Source organism: Parasteatoda tepidariorum, chromosome 6 (assembly GCF_043381705.1).
Source record: "Parasteatoda tepidariorum isolate YZ-2023 chromosome 6, CAS_Ptep_4.0, whole genome shotgun sequence".
Classification (NCBI taxonomy): Eukaryota; Metazoa; Arthropoda; class Arachnida; order Araneae; family Theridiidae; genus Parasteatoda; species Parasteatoda tepidariorum.
In genome coordinates, this window is record NC_092209.1 from 1,200,353 (window position 1) to 1,223,292 (window position 22,940).

Genomic DNA, 22,940 nt, shown 5'->3' on the forward strand with positions numbered 1-22,940 from the left:
GACTACAGAAAAAATGTCTTTAACAAAATGTTTACTCGTATTTCATAGTGCTTATTAGTAAAATTTAATTTGTCAAATATTCTCCAAATTAATCATAAATCCTTTCATTTTACTTCTGTTATGTTAATATATATGTTTATATATGTAATACAAAAATTATAAATACTTTTGTATTAATAACAACATTAAAACCCTTTCGGCTTCATTAAATGTCTCTCGTAAAGAATAGGTGTAGAGATTCTATTTTGGGACTTCAAGGCTGAAAATATACCATTGAATTATAATTAGATTTATATTTCAAAGGAGGGGTTATTTTTAGAATCTTGTCCCTCTTTCACTTCCATATTAGGAAGCCTTAAATGATTTTCCATAATGCGTAGAGTTACAAGGTATGTACGCCTGGAACCTGTTTACATCAAAATCTATAGGTATTTAATGCGAGACCGATGATTTTCGCATGTCTCTTCCTGAATATCGTGTTCCATAAAAGTTCTGCCTGAACCATCCGGAGTTTTGTCCACACCCCCTCCCTTGTGGAGTGGGGATGTGAACTGTTATAACCACCAGCCTATCTTTAAATAAACCTTTTTAGAACGTATTATGGCTTATGACTGCATTATCAAANATATATATATATATATATACGAACCGCCATAGCATGCATAATTTCTTCGAAAATATGCATACGCAGCATAACTTATAAGTTATTATTTTAAAATAAACTGATATTTCGTTTGTTTTTTGTCATTTCTTATGAATATTTTAAGACAATATTTAATAGACGATTTCGAGCAAACATGAAAAGCAAGTATCGATATAGCATAGTATTAATAATTAATATTAAGTAATGTTTCCATCAATATATTTGAATTTGTGCATTTACTTTCCCGGTGTAGCATCAAAAAGTATTCTTTTATTAAACATTTTGTGTATGTTGAATGGAAAAATAATTTCCATTTTTCTGAATAGTTCACATTCTTTGCGGTCTCTCTCTCTCAAAGGTTTGTCTGCGTCTTTTGTCAACACCCGCTTCATCACAAAAATAGTTATGAGAGAACACTTTTGGAAACTCGACAAGGAAAATGTCACGACGAATTTCTGAAAGATTCAAGAATGTTGACATTCTCAAACATAACTAGAAAATCCTTTCAACTTTACAAACACCATTTTATGGCCTCGAATTTTTTACGAATATATGGCATAACTCTAAACTATACAATCGATTCGTGCTGTTTCTCAAAAAATATGAATTTACGTACTTTTGTAATATATGCTAGATTAGTGGATTTTAACTGATGCATTTTTTTCGAAGAAGCAATGGATTTGAAGTAAAGTATAACTCCAAATATTAAACGCATCCTATAACTGAAATAAGACAAATTCATTAAAAATGAAGCAAGTGACATTACAGAGTCACACAAGAACTCAGTGTAAAGAACAAACAGGGTTGCGACGGGTGACTAAAGATGCAAAAGTAAACTATTGAAAGCCAATGCAAGCAATGAATAATTGCTTGTATTACTATAGATATGAATAATTTGAAATGTAAGTCATAGTGGCAGTTACGATTGAATAATTAAAGGGATTATACATAAATAAAAATTTATTGAGTTTCTACCACTTTTTACATTTTTAGTCTCCTGTGGCATCCATGTACCACTGATATAACTGCTAAAAATAAATTGTTAGAATTCTCCAATTTCAAAACACAATACATATCTCTCAACAAGATTTATCCATTGAGTTTCTCTTGCAGAAATGTTCAGGAGACGCATCATTTGACGGGTGATACTCGTCATCCATTTATTTCAAGTAAATAACAAGTCTATTGCAGATAGATTGATAATTACCCTGTAAGATTGAAGGTTATCAAATTTGACTTGGTAACTCAATAAAAAAAATCAATAATCTTAATCAAAAACTGACTACCAGTTATTCATTGGGTTGTTTCATCTTCGTCTGGTTTTTAAATAAATCGGAATCTATTATGTAGGAGTGTCACCTTTCTTTCTACATTCAATTAGTCGTAACAAACCATTTTTTATAATTTGTTGAACCTGCGAATGATATTGTTTTTATCCGGCTAAATAAAAAGCTAACTTCATTGTTTGGCCGGCAGAATAAATGTTTTTCATTTTAATCAAAATATATCAGTCATAAAATATTTTTCTGGAAATTCTCATTGACTATCTTGTGCCGTGTTGGCTCAAGGGATAGAGTGCTCGCCCTCCGTTGAAGTGAACCGGGCTCGAATCCCAGCGATGACGGGTCGATTCGAATTTCACCGCCGACTTGCATTGCCTACAGTGTGGCCGTAAAATATTCTCAGTGGGTCAGGGTAACAGTGGAAGGTTTTCGTGATTTTCCTCTCCATGTAGCGCAAATGCCGGTTAGTTTCCTCAAAAATTTCACCACGAAAACAAATTTCATCCAATACTTGATCTAGGAGTTCCCTTGCTTTTTGGATTGGGTTCAAATGACAAGACTACGGAGTCGCAAACACAAAATTGGGTAGTTTGTTCAACAATGGTTATAAAATGACTATTTTGTTAAACCAGGGACTTTCTAGTGGGGGGTCGAAGTACTATCGATACTTCTTTTAAGTTCATTCTCTCCCAAAAATGATATTTTTAAGTGGATTGCGTCATAAATAGCAACCATGAGAGAATATTGGATCCTTCCACATAATTACACTGTCAACTACACTAGTTAACTTTATTCGTATGGCATAAAATAAATTGAGCTTTCTTTTTTTCTGAAAATGTGTACTTTTTCATACATGTGTAACTTAATTTCACTTTTTCGATCGTTATGTTGCCTTCTAATATGTCAAATGAATATTATTGGTTTGCACCATCTTCCGAAAAGACCTATCTTGACCCAGCATACCCTACTTACTTGATAATTTTATTGAATTATGTCTAATTATGTTCATACAAAAGAAAATGTTAATACTTCAACCTATCGACCTAATAAAAAAAACTCGCTTAATTTTGAACACTAGTGTACTTTAAATGTATATTTTCTCTTTTATATATTTAGTCTCTTTTAAATATCTCTTTTAGGAGACCTCGTCTCACTCGAGCACTTTCAATCGACCACAACACTCCTTCGAAGTCTCGTCCTTTGAGACGTTCTTCTCCCGGAGAGTATCTGCGACACAAAAGAGACCAGATGGAGAAGTTGCGCAACGAGAGGCTTCACTCTCCCGGTCGCAAACAACGGACCCACTTCCACGGGAGCGATTCTGATTCCCGGAAGCAGAGGTCCAGCCATCCTGTTTCTCCCTCACGAAACCGCCAGAGACCCTCTTATAGACGGAGTGTCTCGGAAGAACCAAACACAACTCAGCAGATCCAAAGAGAATCTTCCAGCGGATCGAACTCTGAGGGGAAGCTAGAAACATCGTTTTCGAGAACGAATCACTTCAAAGGAAGTGACCCATCGGGAATCGCCACTCTCAGGAAATCCAGTAGCCGAGAGAGAAATGGGTCCAGCGTGGTTTGGAATCACCCTGCGGACGAGTCGACACCCTTCGTGACTGCCACTTTCTCGTGTGCGGTGTGTGAATGCGACATTCCCTTCACGAACTGCGCCCTGTGCAGTGCAGAACAATCATTTGGGAGTGTGACCGGTGAGTGCGATGTGTTCGCGAGCAATGATTCCAAACAAGTCGAAGTCATTCCTCAGGATTCGAAAGATAAGGAAGAGTTGGAGGAATTTTACGACAATCCAAAGCCAAGTAATTTGTTTGTATTTCTATATTTAACTTCATATACAAGGCATAACCTCACATTTATTAGAATGGAACATAACTTTTTGTCATAAAATGTATTTCATGTTTTTAAAAAGTTAACATTCCTGATCACCACTATAATTCAGTAACTGAAACACATATAAAAAGAATGGGGTGATGATTAATGGCAATTAAGTGGATGAACGATAAGTACCACTATAGCAGAAACTTCTGGTTTCTGTGGAGACTCACTACTATGAGAATAGGTTTGCATCTAATGAATGCCTGCCAACTTTTACTGATTCCAAGTGGCTCAAAAATTAGTTAAAGTCAAAAAGTTTTCCTCACCATCGTACACAATTTATTCATTTGTAGTGATAGTTAAAACCATTTTAAATTTATAATTCATTGAATAAAATTGAAAAGTGTGAGCTTGGCTAATCACTTTAAACATGAAATCTTTCGGAACAATTGACAGCTATGCCGATGTTATAGAATTGGAATGCGTCAAAATGAGTGGTTCATTTGTAAATTTTTTTCAACGGGGAATTTAAAAATGATGCTATTTAAATACACAAAAAAAGTTTTGCTAATCATTCGCAAACAGAAAAAGATTATTTTATTTCTCAACGACAGCATTTTTGGAGAAAAACTATTTTTTCCAACACTATAAGGATCTAACTGCATTTCCTGACTTATTTAAATAGATCGGTTAAAGTCAAATGATCGGAAAATGTGTTTATGCACCTTCAATGATATTTATAGGCTTCAAAATGATTGATATTCAGAAAAGAACCAAGAATTTAATTTTATTTATTTTATTTATTTGGAACAAATTTGCACAGAAACAAATAGCGCCCTATCGTAATTGTGAAATTTAAAAATGTGATACCAGTTTTGAATGACAGATTTTTCTAGAGCAGTTCTATACAGACATATCACAATAAGTCAGTCAAACCATTTAAAAGTAGTTTTTTATAAATAAATATTTTACAATTCAGAATGGCGATCTGGAAAAAAAAATTCTCTATTTTACAGTGATTATTAAAGATGGTTCATAGTTTTTTTTTCAGAACTTTTTGTGTATTGCTTTGATAAATTACAGAAATCTCACTAACTGGGCTAAGGATAATTTATTAAAAGCTTAGAAGGAGTACAAGTAGGGTTAAAAATTACAATGTAGCAGTCAGGCGACAATGGTACACAATTATTTTTTCTTAGTTGCCATAACTTTTCAGTAAAGAGCAATTTTTAAAATCATAGTTTTAACCACAGTATTCGTTCTTTTTTATCATAATGGTAAAAAAAATTTCAATGATCATTCTAGGCTTTAAAATGTTCAGGAAGTTAAAAACTGTAAAGGGTAGAGGGCACTTCAACCTCCACCCAAAAAAATAGAGCTCCCATATCAAAAAAGTGGTATGTATTTCAGAAAAGTCGCTTAGTTAAATACGCACTTTCTATAAACTAGTTTTAAAAAGAGCGTAACTCTTGAGTCTTAAAATATTGCTTTGCGGTTTCTTAAAAACGATATCAAAATGATTGGGGGAAACAAAACGCTACTGCCTTTACTGCACAAAAAAAAGAATAATGAATAAAAAATCAAAAATTAATGTGAGTTGAGAGAGTAAAAAGAGAGTACTAGAATAAGAAATTCACTACCCGTAACTTCGAATAAAAAAATATTGGAATTGAAAGAAAAAACAACAGAAAATGCTTGTAAACGACAGATAACTGCCTAGAAAACGATTCGTAAACGAAGAGAATTTAGGATGAAAATGGATTTGCGAATTAGGCGTATCAAGTGAAAAGGACGAAAAAATTATAGAAAAACGGTGTTGCCTTACGATGTAATAGTAGCGAGTCAAACGAGTCCAAAACTGATTATAACTCAAATTTATTCAAAATTCGCGTGTCGTAATAACGTATTAAAAACATCGGACTTAGAAAAACCAGGTTGAAAGCGTTAAAACACGGATAAATAAGAACTGGAAAAACTATCATCAAACGACGTGAAATGAGTTGGAATCGGTAAGAATCGAACTCGTCAAAAAGTGATTACTCAAATTCCCATGTCGTAATAACATCGAAACAAAAAATATCGGAATCTAAAAAACCATGTGAAAAGGAGAAACATCTTCAGAAAAAACCTCCATCAAACGATGTGAAACTACAATAGAATCGTCACAAAGCTAACGCTTCAAAAAAGCGATAGATCAAATTCGAATGCCATGACTTCCTGTCTAGAAAAACGCCGATACTTGGTGACATCATACTTGTAACTTTCAGTCCAGCTCGGTCAGGATTTATGTTTAAGCCATGTATTTAAAGAAAAGGGTATTTTGAAAACTAATCGTCAAAAATGTCGACGGGGTGTTTAGACGTCAAATTCAAATTTTTAGGTGCAAATTACGATTTAGGACAGCTTGAAGCAAATTCGCTATAGGGTTCAATTAATTTCAAGCCTTCAATCATTCTCCCAATTTGAAATAATATTGAGAATTTTTTTATTGTAAAAAATTGAGTTAGTAGTCAGAAATTATGAAATCAAGGAAGTGTGCATAAACTAGTCAGCATGAAAAGGCCATACCCGCAAAATTGTCAAGGGAATTGCAATTTGTATGTTGATGAAAATTTCTATCTTTCGGATTATAATAAATAATAGCAAACTATTATTTATTCTTCGATTGCGAGCGGGATGAATGTGATAAATGCTTTACCATTTCATCAACTAAACTAAAACTTCATTTAACGGTGACAAAAGCTTACTAGGTTAGACAAAATTATTAAAGATACTTTTATGGACAGATTCCTTTGAGAATACATGCAGTTTTTAATGAAAAAGAAACTGAAAAATGTACAGATGAAATCAAACTGAGTATCGCATCTTAATACTGTGAAGGTATTAAAGCATATAGTTAACACATTTTCACGCTAATTAAAACGCATTCTAACCTTTACAGGGCTGCCAACTTTCTACGCTTTTTGTAAACATTTAGTTTATATATTAATGTATTAATTTTTATTCATTCGAGCTTATTTTCCACACCACTACATATACATGATTTCATATACAACGCCACTTTGTACCAGCTCTTTCGTGGTAAAGCTTTTAAAATCTTAGAAAAAAAATTGAAAGTTTTGTCTTTCAAATATTTACCACTCTGTAAAATATTTTGCAAAAAGCGTAGTAGTTGGCCGGCTTGCCTTTACACAGATAAGATGTTTTCCTCGAAGCTTATTTCTCGAAAAATTAGAAATAGTACACTTTATGGAAAATAATGCTTGTTATCACCACGATTATTTATTGGATTATGTTTCAGTAATACTATGTTTAACAAAATATGATACTTGCAAATATGAATATGATACAAAATTGAAAGTATGATTTCATCCCTGCATAATTCTGTTCCATTTTGTGTGATTCTTGCGAAATTTCCTAGCCTCAAGAGTCTACTGTGTTTACTTAATATGATCCTTGTAATATTGATTGATATTGTTTACAAATTGTTCTTTTTGACTGAATAGCGTCGTACGGAATACCGAGGTGTATGAATTATTATTTTTTTTCTTTGCATGTGCTGCAGCGAGCAGTCCGAAACTGAGGAGATCTCCGGAAGAAAGACGAATCCAGTTGACGTCCAAAGGAAAGAGCTTCAACCAGGAAGAGGATGCAGCACACTCAGAGAGACGGAGGAGTATCCAACTGCGGAAGTACAACTCAGAGCCAGCACCCGATAGAGAGACTTCTCCTCCCACGAGCAGAGAGAGCCAGTCAGACATCCGTATCTCATCTACAGAACACCCAAGATGTAAATACAAACACATACGGTTGATGAGCTGCGTTTAAGAATGTTCTGAGTTACATTCTCTACTCTACTTACAAACACCAGAAACAGATTTTTCTTGACTGATTAGGCAGAATTAACTTAATGTAGCTGACCAGTTTCTAAATTCAAAATGCTCTTTCAGAATGTCAATTGGAATTTCTGCCCTCTAAGCTCTTCAATCTTAGTTTGCGAACAAATGTATACCATAAGAAAAAAATCATGAAAATACTTAATAACAGTTCTGCAATTACGGGATTGCTTGTAAAAATGGGCGTATCTCCACTTTTAGGTAGTCTGGAGCAACGACTCCCAAACAGCGCTCCGTGGGTTTTGTGGAAAGATCACAAGCGTTTCAAGAAAAAAAAAAACAATTACCTGTAAATATGCTTGAATTCAATCAATAATCCTTAATTGATTGTAACATTCCAATTATTTTAATAAAATTATTTAATTAAAATACCAATGAAAAAGTAATAAAATAAGAAAATCCATTTACAATATATAAAATAAATAACAAAAAGCATGTGTATTTACAAATATTTATATCAGTTTTTCACATCGAGCATTTCAATTCAAAATGAAATAATATAATTCTAGAATAATGAATTATGTTTCTAAGCTAACTGTTCTCACAGTTTATAACAACTCTAGCAACTAACAAACATCGTTCAAAAAGATTCAGGATTTATCCTCTTTTTCCGCAAAAGTTTAAAAGTTTCTCTTCGTTTTTGCTTCTCAAAGGAGAAATTTTCAAGTCACCATCCTCACAAGTGTTGTTGGAAGGTGAGCCTTTCGTTTGACAAGAGAGCACCTCAAGGGGAAATCACGTCTTGGCTCAGATCCCCGCCTATAGACGGCAACATCACTCATTCGTGAGGCCATATCCTTAATTCTGATCTAAGATGTGAAGAGGAAGGAAATTTTGCAAATCCATGAACCCATGGTGCTGCTGAGCGACCGACCACAGGACTTTCGGTTTCACAGATTTTACGAGCACATATATCTCATGTACTCCATGGGTCTTAGCAGAGTTGAGAATCTAGCCCCACCCCTCCGGACCGGAGCCCGATTCTCTAACCACTGGGCTACGATGCTAACAAGGCTCTATCACAAGTGCTTAAAATATTTGCTAAGAAATGCTTTAAAGTATTTTTTTCCTCCAAGAAAGTTCACAATCACGTGATCTTATACTTTCAAGTTAAAGAGTCTTTCATACATTTGAATATTTTGTTCCATTTTCAACGTTCTCTGTTCATCAGAACTGATTAAGTACTCAGCTGAAAAGTTAGAATTGCCCTCACTGCACGATTCAGTATCGCCTACTATTAGGTTAGCAAGTAGGTAATTTCGGCTTTTTAAAATGTATCATAAAACTTAATTTTTTCTGTGAAACAAAATCAGTCAAATATCTTCCATTTTGTTTAGTGATCTTTTGTCATATTTGAAGTATCTTTATGATCCCAAAACTTCTGGTTCTTATCAACACAAAACTCAACTTAGTTTTATTTTATTTTATTTTATGACCGCCGTTGAACAGTTGACCCAATTTTTGTGCTTACGACCATTAACGTTCAACGCCGTAGCCTTGTAATTTTGAACCAATCCAGAAGACAAGGAAACTCCTGAATTGGTACCCCCAGAGGTATTGATTTGTTATGGGAACATGGAGGACTTTGAGACTCGACAGATTTAACGTGCATCAGTCACCATTAACCACACGGGGAGTCTTCGACCGGCGGGGACCGAACCCACGAACTCTTGGACATGGGTCCGGCACCCCACTGACCAGGCTATCCCGGCCTAGACTTAGTTTTATTTGATAACATCGCTATTTCTGAAATTAAATTTTTATCATTTCTAGATTCTTGTAAACATCTTGCAATGAAATAAATGAAGGTCGAGGCTGTATGAAAGATCGCAAAAGAATTGTGTTCCCCCTCGTCAATGCGAGACTTCTTTAGCAACACTTATTAGAACTTAGTTGGGTGGCATCCACCTTTATATCCCCGACTTTGCACCATCGGAATATCACTTATTTAAAATTTTACAAAACTTTTTTAATTAATAAAGTTTTCAGTAATAGCGATGACCTCAAACCACATTTGGTTGCGTTTTTTGCTGATAAATACCAGATATTCTTTGAGCACGGGATTATGAAGTTACCTGAAAGATGACAAAACATCTTCGAACGAAGTGGTGGATATCTGACTAATTAAAGTTTTTTTTTAATAAAGAAAGAATTAAGTTTTGTTTCACATCAAAAAATTGATTACATTTTTCCACCAAAGAACTGAAAAAACCAACAATTCAAAATGGATGAAAGACTCTTTAACGTAAAAATATAAGATCATGTGATTGGGAAATTTCTTGAAAAAAAAAGAACTTGAGATGAAATACTATTTGAGATGAATAATAATTTGTGATGAAATACTCTTTTAGTATGTAAAATCGATTCATGAATTAATTCAGATTACTGAAATGTTTCGAATATTCTCTGAAAAAATGAAGCTATGAACTTACATATTCTTCTTACGGCAACAAACTCATCCATTTATTTATTTCATGTAAGGACATGAATCACAAACAAACAAGAAATAATGATAGAAAAAAGCTTATTGACTCCGAGCAATCTTTAAAATTTAAATGACATCCTGTAATCGAATGATCTTCATTATTAAAAATTAAAATCCTCTGCAAATAAAAATATTTATCCATCCTAGAAATTTAATACCTAGATATTTTTCATTATCAAAAATTAAACAACTTCTTTGCTAGAAAATGTTTTCTGATTTTGAAAATTAAATGCGTGTAACGTCGGAATATTTCTTAATTTCGAAAATTTAACAAGCGTGCAACAGAATTCAAGTAATAAGTGGCAAAAAAATCCAGAATTCTTTATATATATATATANCAGTGTCGCAAAGGCACTTGTAGTTGTGAAATAGTGTGGAATAGCATATCATTAAAATAAATTATTAACATTTTTATATCATATGGAAAATTTATCATTTTTAAAAAAAAATTATTTTAGAAATTTGAATGCTTTAGTATTTATTGGATGTAGATTGTAAATTTCAATGGTTAGGGTTATTTATTTAAAAATTCAAGAAATGAAATGAACTTGGTGGACTTATTAGAGATGCTAGTTTTACCTATATATTAAATGCACTGAATGACTTGTTGATTTAAGAAATTTAAATCATTTTCATTCTATTGGAATGAAATGGGTAATAAAGGTAGGGGTGTCTCTCTATGACAAGATTCATTGGTTCCAGAAGAGACATTTGCTTTAGAAAGTATTTCATTCTATGGAGGTTAGATATCTTTGCAGTTATTTGAGTCAGGAAAAAATTTTAATGTAAAGAAATAAATTTTTTTCTTTGTTTTAATAATAGTCTTAAAATTAGGTTTTATGTCAGAAAATTGAATTTTAAGGTTTGCAGCAGCATTAAGTTTACTTCTGAATTTGTTTTTGGTTTACATTTAAATAATAATAAAAATCGTTTAGAATGGTTATCAGAAAAACAGATTGCCGTATTGTTAAATCTGGTTATTTCCTTTGAATTGAAAAGTTCATTTTGAATTACTTATGCATATTATAAAAATGCATCTCTTTTTCATAATTTATGCAATCTATTGTAGTTTGATATATATATATATATATTTGGTATTTTTGTATATTAAGCTATAAATTACAATTAAAAAGATTCGAAAGGAAGAATAGTTTGATTGTATTATTGCAATCACTGGTTACCCATTTGTCAAATGTTTATTTTTCTTCCTTATAGACTTTCATAAATAAAAATTGTCAATTGTTGAAAAAACTGCATCAATTGATTTGTTCTCTTATCGTTGTTCTTTGGTTTTCCATTCCAGTCAATATACATTTCTTAAGACGTCACAAAATCCTTTTCCTTCTTCAATATTCATATTTATATCATGTAAAATCACCGCCAAAGTAGTAATTATAAATAAGTAAATCTCAAAATAAATATTAAAATTGAAATTAACATTACATAAAAACATTAAAAATAATCGCTGGAGAAATTAAAAGAAGAATCTCAAAGGGGAAAACAATCAACTCCAAATCAACTCCAAGAAATTCCAAAATTATCTTCTGCTTTTTTATTATTTGATCTTGCTGCATCGATTTTTTATTAATGCTTATGTTTGCCTGATTTTTTATGACTTGCGCAATTCTATTTTTGAGATTATGGTTTTGAAGTGGATCGAAGTTGTTCAGTAGTTTTAACTTAAGACAATATTTGAAAAAGAATTCTAAAAAAATTATCAAACAGCAGTGGTCACCATAGCAACGCATGTAATGACGACGCATGCGCACTGCTTACTATTACTCTTGAACACAGTTGAAAAGTGTGATGACGTCCAAATAAGGTGAGCACGCCATCAAACCCAAAACAACACCCATTTTACTAATGGGTAAAAAAAAAAATTATTAATTTTTAATAAGTTCTCTGAAATTCTATTATAGCGTTTCGATAGCATTAATCAGCGGGAAAAAAATATAGTTGCCAAGCCCCTTTTAACGGAATCTATCGTGGAACACTAATGTCGTTTTTTCAATTGCTCAGTTGTGTAAGAATTGAAGTGTCCCCAACCTCGAAGAAATATCCTTTATTGCCGAATTATTCTCTCATCTTGAAAATTAAATACCTTTTGTATACCCTGACCATCGTCCTCGAAAAACTAAAAAACTGGTATCAAACTTTCGAAATGAAAACCTTTACCTTTCTAATTGGGTATAATATGAAAAAAACACAACTACTTCGATTTAGAAGGAACAACATATGACGCAATGCTAAACGAATGGAATTTAGTTGTTGTTTATTTAGTTATTGTTATTAGTAGTTGTTGTTATTTGTTTTAGTTGTTGTTGTTTATTTAGTTGTATTTAGTTTCAATAACTTTTCTTTATAATGCAACAAAATCTGGCGAGCAGCTATTTAAACGATCGAACATTTCGTTTGTATATTTGTGGCTTGAAGTTAGGCTCGCAGAAAATGCCGTTCATGGGTTAAATTTAGTAGGAACAACACAACCTGTGACGTAGGCTATATTAAAGGAAAAAAAAAGGAGTGCTTCGATGAGAACGGCATTTTCTATTAAAAAAGGCATTTCTATTAAAAAAGGAGTGCTTCGATGAGAAAATATCTTTCTCATCAAGAGCGATTTCTGTTCTCAAAATATCAGACTGAAATGTAAAACAGTGAGTTTTTAAATGTCCGTTTAGAAATTTTACTCTCAGTTTAGTTTATGAGGTCACTAGTCAACTTACTTGGGTTGCCAATTTCTTAAATATCACCATTTTATGCATTGAATCAGATAAAAATTTCTTGTTAAAAAAATTTTTTTCCCTTTCGAATAATTGTTTTATGTTAACATTTTTAGGGTTGTTAAAAATGTCATTTAAACCTATTCAGTCGTGCCTTCTTATGAATGAAGTAAATTTTTGTTTCAGCCGAGAGCTGCAGCAGCAGAAAAAGCGGTTTTCACATTGCAAAGGAGAGTTCAAGAACAGATGATGTAAGTCTTTTGCGAACTTTACAGTGTGTGACCAGTGGATTGATTTCAAAATTGAAAATCTCGGAAACAAACGTTCGATGCCACAGGATTGTAATCTAACGTGCGAAATTCCAGAACACACATTGGTCAATAGAATACAAGGTTTAAACCTCCTAATCCTAACCTCTTTTCAAGTTTTAATGCCGAACTGATCACTTTGGTCATCGATGGCTTACAGGGTCATCTATTTCGAATTTTTATGACTAAATTTCAAAATTTCTGCATGAAACTTCTTTGAAGCTTATAAAATACCGCTTGTTTCATTTCCTCGTCACCCTTTGTTTCCGAAATATTTAGTTTTAAAATCGATTCGCGGGCAGAGCTGAAATAGATGGGGAAAAAATCCGGTTTTTTCTGAGAATAAGCTATGTTTTTCAAAAAAAAAAGAAATTTGCTGGTTTTTATTCACATGATTTTAAATGGGCATTGAAATCAATACATTCTCCTTTCTCAGAGAAAGTAGCAGAAACCTTCTTCTAGAAGCATTATGGTTTATAAACTTTTTGCAGACTTTTTAACTATTCGCTTAATTTTTTATAACATATTTTGATAAGTAACATTTTATTTTTTGACCTTTTTTTAAATTGCCTTCTGTAATTGCAACTTATAAAACTATGAAGAAAATTTTTTTTTGTTATCGTAAATTCTGTTTGTGGCAGATATGTTTGCAAATATTCAAAGTGATTATATTCAGTAGCTTTTAAAAAATTTGTTAAGTTAAAACTATTAAAATTAATGAAATATTTTATTGCATTCTTTAATTAAAATATTGTAAGATAATTATTGCTTACGGCTGGTATAACAGGTGGATCAGAATAGCGGGCTTCGTCATATTAAGCGACGTAAACAAAGGGTTAACATTTAGAAAAAAAATTTAATTAAAAACCAGTGCAATTAAATTGGAGTACATTAAGCTCTTGAAAAGCAAATGCTGTTTTTTATATTATAAATCAGCTGTTTAATTGCATGCCTTCATTTCTTAATTCATATTAGTAACAGACAGGCTTTGTTTTCTTTCAAAATTACCAATATTCCCTAAAATTTTAAGTTTAATGCTCAAAAATAACTTTTGTTTCTTTTCCGACTTTTAAAGACTGGAGAGTTTTTTTTTAATCACTACCCACTGGTCACACGCACACACACACACACACTCTCTCTTTCTTTCTTTTTCATTTCTTTTTTTTTTAAATTGAAGAAAATTGTTGACAAGCTTGCAGTTCTTTACTGTTTTTTAATGGTTCGAAGTTTTTATTTTATGATATTTGAATCGATCATCATTTTATGCAGGAAACTTGTAGGAGTTCGTGCTCGACAACCCTTGAAGATGAGTCATCGATGAAGAGTCGCGCCCTCTCTCCTGAAATTCTTGTCGATGATATAAACTCCAGAAAGAGTCCCAACTACCTCGTGCCGGAGTTTGTATTTGAGCCTGAAATCATTCATAAAGCAAATGTAAGTTAATTATTTTTTAAAAAATTTTTTTAATTACTATTTCATGTTATAGCTATGGTATGAGTTTGTGTATATATATACTTAATTTATGTACGAGAAGGGTTGGTGGTCAAAATCACTTTTAATTAAATTTATATGTAAGAAATAAATAGAATTACACATTTTGCTATCACTTTGAAATGAAATTTTGCTGAGAAAATAGCATATAGCGTATTCTCAGCAATGGGTGGAATACAAGATAATTGTTTTTGTCAATTTTTAAGCAAGAACTGAAGAAAACTATTTCTATAAATCAAGGTAAGTTCTACTTACCCTGTTCTTCAGGACTGCCACTGTTATTGGAGGTAATAAATGTCAATTTGTAAAGTCATAAAAGACTCTAATATGTTTTATAGACAATCACTTTAATAACGGAATTAAATAACACAAACAAAAAGAATTAACAATTAAGCTTCAATTATTTACGGAGCTAAAAAAGCTCGTTCGATATCATCGAGATCTTAACATCAACTGGTGGCGCTGTGGGCGCACCAAAACAACATACGCAGGAGAGCTATTGCGAGAATTCGCGACAGTTTTCGCATTGTACAAAAATTGTGTTTGCAGATGTTAAGCTAATGAATCCACGTTAGTTTTGAGTATACATACTTGATTTTTATTTCAAATGACGTTAATAAAATTAAGTAAAGAATTATCAGCCCCAACCCTCTCATTAAGTACCAATCGGTATTAAATCATTTCTAATTCCACTTGTTTTCTTTGTACCCTAATATACTGAAAATATGACTTCCACGGTTCACCCACTAAGTTCTTCAGTTAATGCAATTATTCGCCCTACCAAATAATTAAAACATTCAATTTTTTTCGAAAGAAGTAAAAACAAAATGTGTGAAAATATGTGGAAAAAAAGTTATTACAGGAAATACAGCATTATTTTTTGGCACCGGGTGCTGATATCATAAATGATTCTTGCTAAATTAGGAATGAGAAGGTAATATTGAGAAAGTTTCCTTCATTTTGATTGCTTACATTTGATCCGGTAACGAATTTGTATTAAATCCAACTGAGAGAAGCACCTTTTTCGCCATTTTCCTTCCTTGTCTTTCTTCTTTTAAATTTATTCATTTTAAAAATGATTTTAGCCTAACATAATTGATCTATTTGGGTCGCTACACTAAGAACAAGAGTTTAAAACACACGGGAGAAAAAAATTTTCACCGAAAAGCTGTTTCGAGATTTTCATCAAATAATTGCTTTGCAACTATCATAAGAATATTTCTTATCAAAATTATTTTACTCATTTTAATGTAAGAAGTTCTAAAAGAATAAATCGTATCAAATTTAACATGGCTCAAAGATAACAAAAACTTGATTTGGCCTAGCAGCACATCGATGGCTATATCAGACCAGATTAGAATTTACTATTTATGAAGTGTACATGATATACACCCTTATTTAAAAAGTTGAAAATTGTACTTATGTGAAGTAATAAACTAAAGTAGTCGTATAATTATGAAATTCCCATACAAAATTGTGGGAATCTAAACCTGAAATAATGTTCTGTTTCGACTTCTTTCAGATAAATATCCAAAAACATTTTTTTCCGTCTCACCGTGTAGGAATTGTGTTACGTAGGAATTGTGTGTCGAGTGCGAAAATTAATCAAGAATCGGTGGGAACTATAAACTGAAATTTTCAACATATCGATTAAATTCGCCAACTTTCTTAAAGGCTCACCATAAAATTTGAGTAACAATGTGACATTTTATGTATAGTATATATATACTAGCTTCCTTTAGATTATTTAGAAGTAATAACGGTTTAAATCCCTGTAAATCGACTTTATTAAATCTAGCATTGAAACATAATATTTTCAAATATCAAAACTTAAGTATAGCTTAAACATTTAACCACAAAGTGGGCTAATTTAGCATTTCTTCCGTTTCTGGTGTGATTCTTATAACTGTCATTGAACAGTCGACCCAATCTTGAGTTAACAACCGCCAATGTTTGCAATGCTGCCAAAATTACAATGCCTTGTAATTTTGGATCCAATCTAGAAGACAAGGGTCAAGTATTGGGAGAAATTTGCCTTCGTGGAGGACATTTTTGATGGAATTAACCCTCATTTGTGTTGACCACGAAAACCTCCCACAGTTAGCCTGACGGCAAGGGGACTCAATTTATGATCCGTCTACCCCTGAGAATATTTTGCATTAGCCCTTTGGTCGGTCTGGGAGGTTGGAACCGGGTGCGGAATTCGTATCGACTAGCGATCGCTGGGGTTCGAACCCCGTTCACCTCACTGGGAGGCGAGCGCTCCATCCCCTGAGCCATCACGTCTCTGATGTGATGTTTTACTGAAGTGAATTCACTTAAATTTATTAAAATGTTACTTAATTATGTTCCACTTAATTCTTAGATACTTTTTTCTGTTCCGAACTGCATTCTATTCATGCCTTTTTGACGCAATTGATCTCGATGAAATATTTGCAGCCCCTGGTGGATGAAGCGGAAGTGGACATGCTGCCATCGGCTAGGGAAGCCTTCCGGCGCTTGTCCACCGATGAGTACTTGTCCACTGTGAGTATCCACGAGGCAGCTGGAAAAGGTGACCTCCATGTCGTTAAACTCCTCACCAAGAAGGACACAAAACAAATGGAGTAAGTGGAGTAAATTGCAGAATTCTGGGGATATTTTAAGGGAAAGAAAATTTTGAAAACTGAAACATTTTATTTATTTAAATCATTCCATTCAGCAAAATTATTCATTTATTGCAAGAAACATTGTGGAAAATACAGGTTCAATTCTGCCTGAAAATACAGGTTCCAATACTTCTACTTAAGAAATTTTTCTTTTAGCAGAAAATGTTTCGGAATTTTTTTCCTAAGGACAAAACTGTTAGCAGCACAATTTGAAGCTTTTAGAAATGATGTCTTTAGTTACCATACATGGTAATACTTTCACTTTCGTTACTTGTAACGTAAGTAAAGGTACGTACTTTTACTTGTACTTCGCTACTTTTAAAATTAAGTACTTTTACTTATTTTTTTGATACCTTTTTATGAAAAGTACAATTATTTTTAATGAAAATGTTGAAAGAAATGGTTAATTCTGAAAAAATGTTCCTTTTCAAAAAAAAAATTTTTTTTTTTCGATATGTTTGAAATTTATTATTTTTGCAATTTCCCGAAAGGGTGGCTGGTGGAAGGGAACCTTTCATGGATTTTAAATGTTTGCGAATTATCGGAAATTTATATCTTACTGATTTCTTTAAACAAAAATTATAATGTTATTGAATTTTTTCAACAAAATTAATTTGTCACCAGGAAATTCTGAAAGTAAGAACAAAATTTTTAAAGATTTAATAGTTTTAAATTCAGCATAATTTAAAATTCCTCTTTATGTGCAAACATTAAATTTTGGTTTCTTTCAACTTTCACTATTTCAATAGAACTGAAGTAACATTTTCCTGCATTTTAAAGTTTTATACCTTTAAAATAAAATTTATTGGTTTTTAAATACATTATTATTTTGCATCTAATAAAATTTATGATTACTTTGAATTTCTATCGCCTTCGAAATGTATTTTAAATTCATTACTTTTTTTGTTTTGCACTTGTACTTTTAACTCTTTACTTTTTAAAATCAAAACTTTTCATTTTTCACTCGTTACTCTTTCTTACAGTACTTGCACTTTTATTTGTCACTTTTTAAAAGTAACGTTCCCATGTTTTATCCATACAAAATTTCCGTATGTTTGTAACCATACAAAATTTACATCCGACCAAAATGAGCATTGGAAACTTTCTCTTCTTTTTCGATACCACTATAATTAAAACTTGCATAAATATTTGAATAGAACACATGCGACCTATGACGTCAGATGATCAGCTGATAAGCAAAATGGAATGTTGAAATTAATCTAAGTTTCTCCACATGAGTCAGAATGTTAATTAAAGTTAATTAAATGCAATATCGTATCACACACCGAATCTGTTGAAATATAATTCTTTCTCGTCTATGTCTTTTACTTAATTTAGAATTATTATCTGTTTTCGTATTTTATTATAACCATAGTATATTTTTGTTTTGTGTACCTGGCAACTTCGATGCATAATTAGTTTGTTTATTTTCCACATGGCTTCATGCCTGTCTCTGTGTTAACTAAGAAATACATAGTGAAATTGAAACTTTTATGAAAGAATCTTTGTGTAAGAATATAGAATGTGTCTCTTAAGAGAATAGATACTTGACAGACTTGGCTCACTCGAAATGGAATGGAAAGAACAGTTGTTGTCATATGCAAATGCCACTTTTCAACAACCAATCAAGAACGATTTACCCACACTACATCACTTACAGGTATCACATTGCTGGTGCTCAAGCTAAAAAGAAGTAAATAACTTATTCTCCCCATTTTGATCGATCCGAATTTTTCGTAGGTAAAAAGGACCCGATTTCTACATTATGTTTCTTTTAAATTGTGCCAACAGTTTTGCCCTTTAAAACTTTCGGAAACGTGTGTTCCGAAACATCACACATCTTACTCAGGGTTGCTATAAAATAATTTCCATAATTTTGTCTAACCCCTAATAAGTTGATTAAAGATTTTTTTAATTTTTTACTCAATTTTTGATATAGTTTGAAAAATAACATTCTGTTTTATTTCTTAAAAAATATGAAAGAAACTTTAAAATTAGGAAATTATCCCTTTTCCTAATCATAATATATATTTTTGAAAAATGCTCAATTTTAAAACAATTTTTTAATAATTTTAAGGAGTTAAAAATAATAAATTTAAAGCTGATTTTTAATAAAGTAGTGCATGATGAATGATCTAGTCAATTTAAATTAAAAGTATTTGGAAATAAAACATCGATAACAATTATTAAGCTGGCTGCTCAAATGCAAATGCTACTTTTTTTCATGCAGCTTTCATACATTAATCTCTCATCCGTAATGGAAAGAGGCGAATTTTAGTTTACCTTCAAAATTCTTAATATTTCCCGAAAATTTGGGTTTAATCCTTAAAACCCCTTTTCACACCTTTTAAAATACAATGGGTTTTTTGCTACCCAGGTATACTTTTAATACATTTTTTAAACTTCCGACAAGCTTCCGATTGAAGGAGTAGGTTTTACTTCCGCCTTTTTAAAATTCTCAGATGAACTAAAAACTTCCTCATTTTCATCCATCTCGCATAGTAATTATATAAATTTTATTTTTATTAAAAAATATACACATAGTTTGATTTTGTAGTAGTATGATTTTTTATTTTTCAAATTGAAAGTTTTGATTAAAACGGTCCATCCCACTTTATCAATGTTTCTTATCTTAAAATTTCTGTCAGCATAAAAAATTTTTTTTTTTTTACGAAAAAATTCATGAATTTTGAAAGTTTTTATAAAACTACGATAAAAGAAATTCCTATATATTTCATTGCATAAAATGCCTTTCTTTATCCTTTCAAGCAAAACAAATTAGAAATGAATAAATAGATTTTACTGTTTCTGAGTGGCGAGACTAAAAAGCATGATGATTTACCACACATCTTCAAATGTTTACGTTTTCCTGCATCGTATGTATTTCTCAGTCTTAGAGAAGGATTTTTCAAAAAGCATCTCTAGATTTTGTTTTAAGAAATTCTGCCAACATCTAAAAATAATATTGACTGGGTGTTGGTTCCATTTGTTGGTTTAAATATAAGGTTGATTTTAAAAAAAAAATAAGTACTACCTTTTGTTAACCATCATAAATCCGAACTCTCTTAGAATCAACTCAATTTTGAAGAGGCAAAACAAAACGAATAACAAAATAATATTCCTAAAAATAAATTAAATTTACTCAATCTTGATACATTAATAACAGCGATTCTTGTTCCAAACAGAACTGTTGATGAGAGAGGTTGGACACCCATTCATCTTGCAGCAGCTCATGGACATTCAGAAGTTGTTAAGGCAAGTATTTTATACCCAAACTCTAAATTGATTGGTTCTCATTTAAAAACTCTCAAATCTTACTTCACGAAAAACTTTTAGGGAGATTTATTGCATAAATTTGTTGAAAATCTTCCATAAGCTCTTCATTCTGGACACAGCTCAAAACGCGGGTTTAAGAAAATGGACATAGCTAATTTAAAAAATATAGATACTTGATAGCACTTGATTCTGTTCGCCTATGAAAATGATTCTTTTTCAAAAAATGAACTAGTTACATTTTCCTAAATCACCTAGCACATTATTTTTTTTAGTTATTCTTTGGAAAAAATTTTGAAAGTCAGTAGGTGTTTTTACGAAGTTGTCATGGGTCCTATAAAATGATATGAAGCATGGATTTAAATTTTTAGAAAGCATTTCATCGTTTAGTGATCTGAATGGAACTGAATTTAGGTTACTGGGCACCGTAGTGCCTGTATAAAACTTGAGAATGCATGAGAGAATAAATTCCTTAAAGTAGAATTTACATGAAAAGCTATCAAATAATTTGGAATATCGAGCTAATGAGGGGGAGGGGAGCAATTCCTAGACCGGGGCAGCAAACTGTGTGGTCGTGGTGTCGGATCGGAGCTGTGGTGAAGGTATCAGGAGGGATTACGACCTGGGGATTGCCGTTCGGCTCACTAAGAGTGTTTTATTGACAACAAAGAGATGAGGGATGGTTTACGTGGGTAAATACACGGAAAAAAATATCAGTGATGAAAAAAGTAGTGCTAGAAGATTATTAAAAAAGGTTTTTAAGTGTCCACAGTACAGAGATCAAAAGTTCTCATTTTCCGCCAAAACGAGAATGTCCATATTTGAAGAAACACAAATTGTTGTTTTTCTGTAAGTCTGGTTTCATTCCTGAAGGAAGACTGGATAGTACAGTGGCATGATGAGAAAAAAAAGGAGCCACAGGAGATAATTGGCTCTCAATTATTTGGACCCAATTGTAATCGGTTATGTGACGCTTCTACCGAACATTGCTGTAATGAAATAAAAAATACTGATTTGTTTATAATAATTCATTTTGGCGTAATTTTGAGGATCGAGTTAAATATATTTTTTTTTCCAGTGGAAAAATTAACTTGCCTAAACACAATTTTTCTCGTCAAATTTCCGATTTTATCGCATTTGGCGAGGTGTCTAATTCTTAGCGTGGTCCCTGGTGGAGAAATTTTCTTACCGACTGCATACTTCGTATTTTTATTATTTTTCAAGGACCCTTTGGGCTTATCATTACTTATTGAAGAAATGTTCATAAAACTGCAAACTACATTTATATAAAAGCATCCTATAAAAACATTTTCTCTAAATTTATGAATTCAATAAATCTGAAAATAAGTCAGCAAATAAAATTAGTTCTTCACTTTATAAACGCTTTGAAATGTTTCGATTATTATTATTCATGTGTTATTTTTCTATTATTATTCCTCCAACATTTTGATTAAAATAAGCATTATACAATAAATGTTGGTAAATACGTTCATTAATGAATTGTAGTTTTACATTTGAAACTCGACCTTTTATTAATAATTAATTAGTTATCCAGTTTAATATGATGTTGCCAAGTACCTATCTACTTTTCGGGCAAATCTAAAGCAACGAATCAAGCAAATCAGTATGAGCACACCCATAAAACATTCTCCCTCTGTAAGAAAAAAGTTAATATCAATTGTGGATTTTCATTTCAGTATTTGGCTGGAGAGGGTGCCCACCTGTCAGCTTTAGATCCGAGCAGTTATACTGCCCTCCATCTGGCATCCATGAATGGTCACAATCATGTGCTCGAGGTAAGTCTTTATTTTGTTATTCTTCAATAGAAAGACGAATGAAATGGTCACCGATTAAAATTTATAATCAACTCTTTTTTCCCAATAGTTATTAAATAAAATAAAACAGCATTGTTTTTTTTTTCTTTCTTTTAATTTACCGATTGCATTTGAAGATCAAGAAGTAGGAACAGTTTGTATCCATCTTTCATGAAAATAACGATTGGATCGTCTTTAGAAGATTATTAAATTTTGACAAATCATTAACGTGGAAAATCGGTTTTCCTCGAGAGTCATTATACTCTGAGATGGGCAGTTCTAGAAGAAAACGTTGCTATCTGGGGTTGAAGTTCGTTTTCTCTTAGAATCAACTTTCATGAACATAAACCGTTCTTCTTCTAATTTTCATTTGTTTAATTATCATGTTAATTAGTTTAATTACCAGTTATTATCTACATTTGTCACAAAAAATTAAGAAAGATCCCAAATGGATAGTTTTTATGGCAGTTAAAATCGATCGTTTTTATGGCAGCTTTAGAAGCCGATTTGATTATTCACCCCCTGATTTTAAGACTTTTATATTCGT

At 32.0% G+C, this 22,940-nt stretch overlaps 1 protein-coding gene across 2 annotated transcripts in view; it reads left to right on the forward strand.

The window, feature by feature from the left end:
* The window catches only part of LOC107437036 (uncharacterized), a 325,463-nt gene that overhangs the window by 282,413 nt on the left and 20,110 nt on the right, over positions 1–22,940 (forward strand). For both annotated transcript variants that reach the window (XM_071181567.1, XM_071181568.1), the window contains 7 exons: positions 3,066–3,742; positions 7,324–7,548; positions 13,046–13,110; positions 14,437–14,601; positions 17,098–17,264; positions 20,492–20,561; positions 22,277–22,375. In XM_071181567.1, the coding sequence (XP_071037668.1) occupies positions 3,066–3,742; positions 7,324–7,548; positions 13,046–13,110; positions 14,437–14,601; positions 17,098–17,264; positions 20,492–20,561; positions 22,277–22,375 (1,468 nt within the window). The remainder of the gene's footprint in view (positions 1–3,065; positions 3,743–7,323; positions 7,549–13,045; positions 13,111–14,436; positions 14,602–17,097; positions 17,265–20,491; positions 20,562–22,276; positions 22,376–22,940) is intronic.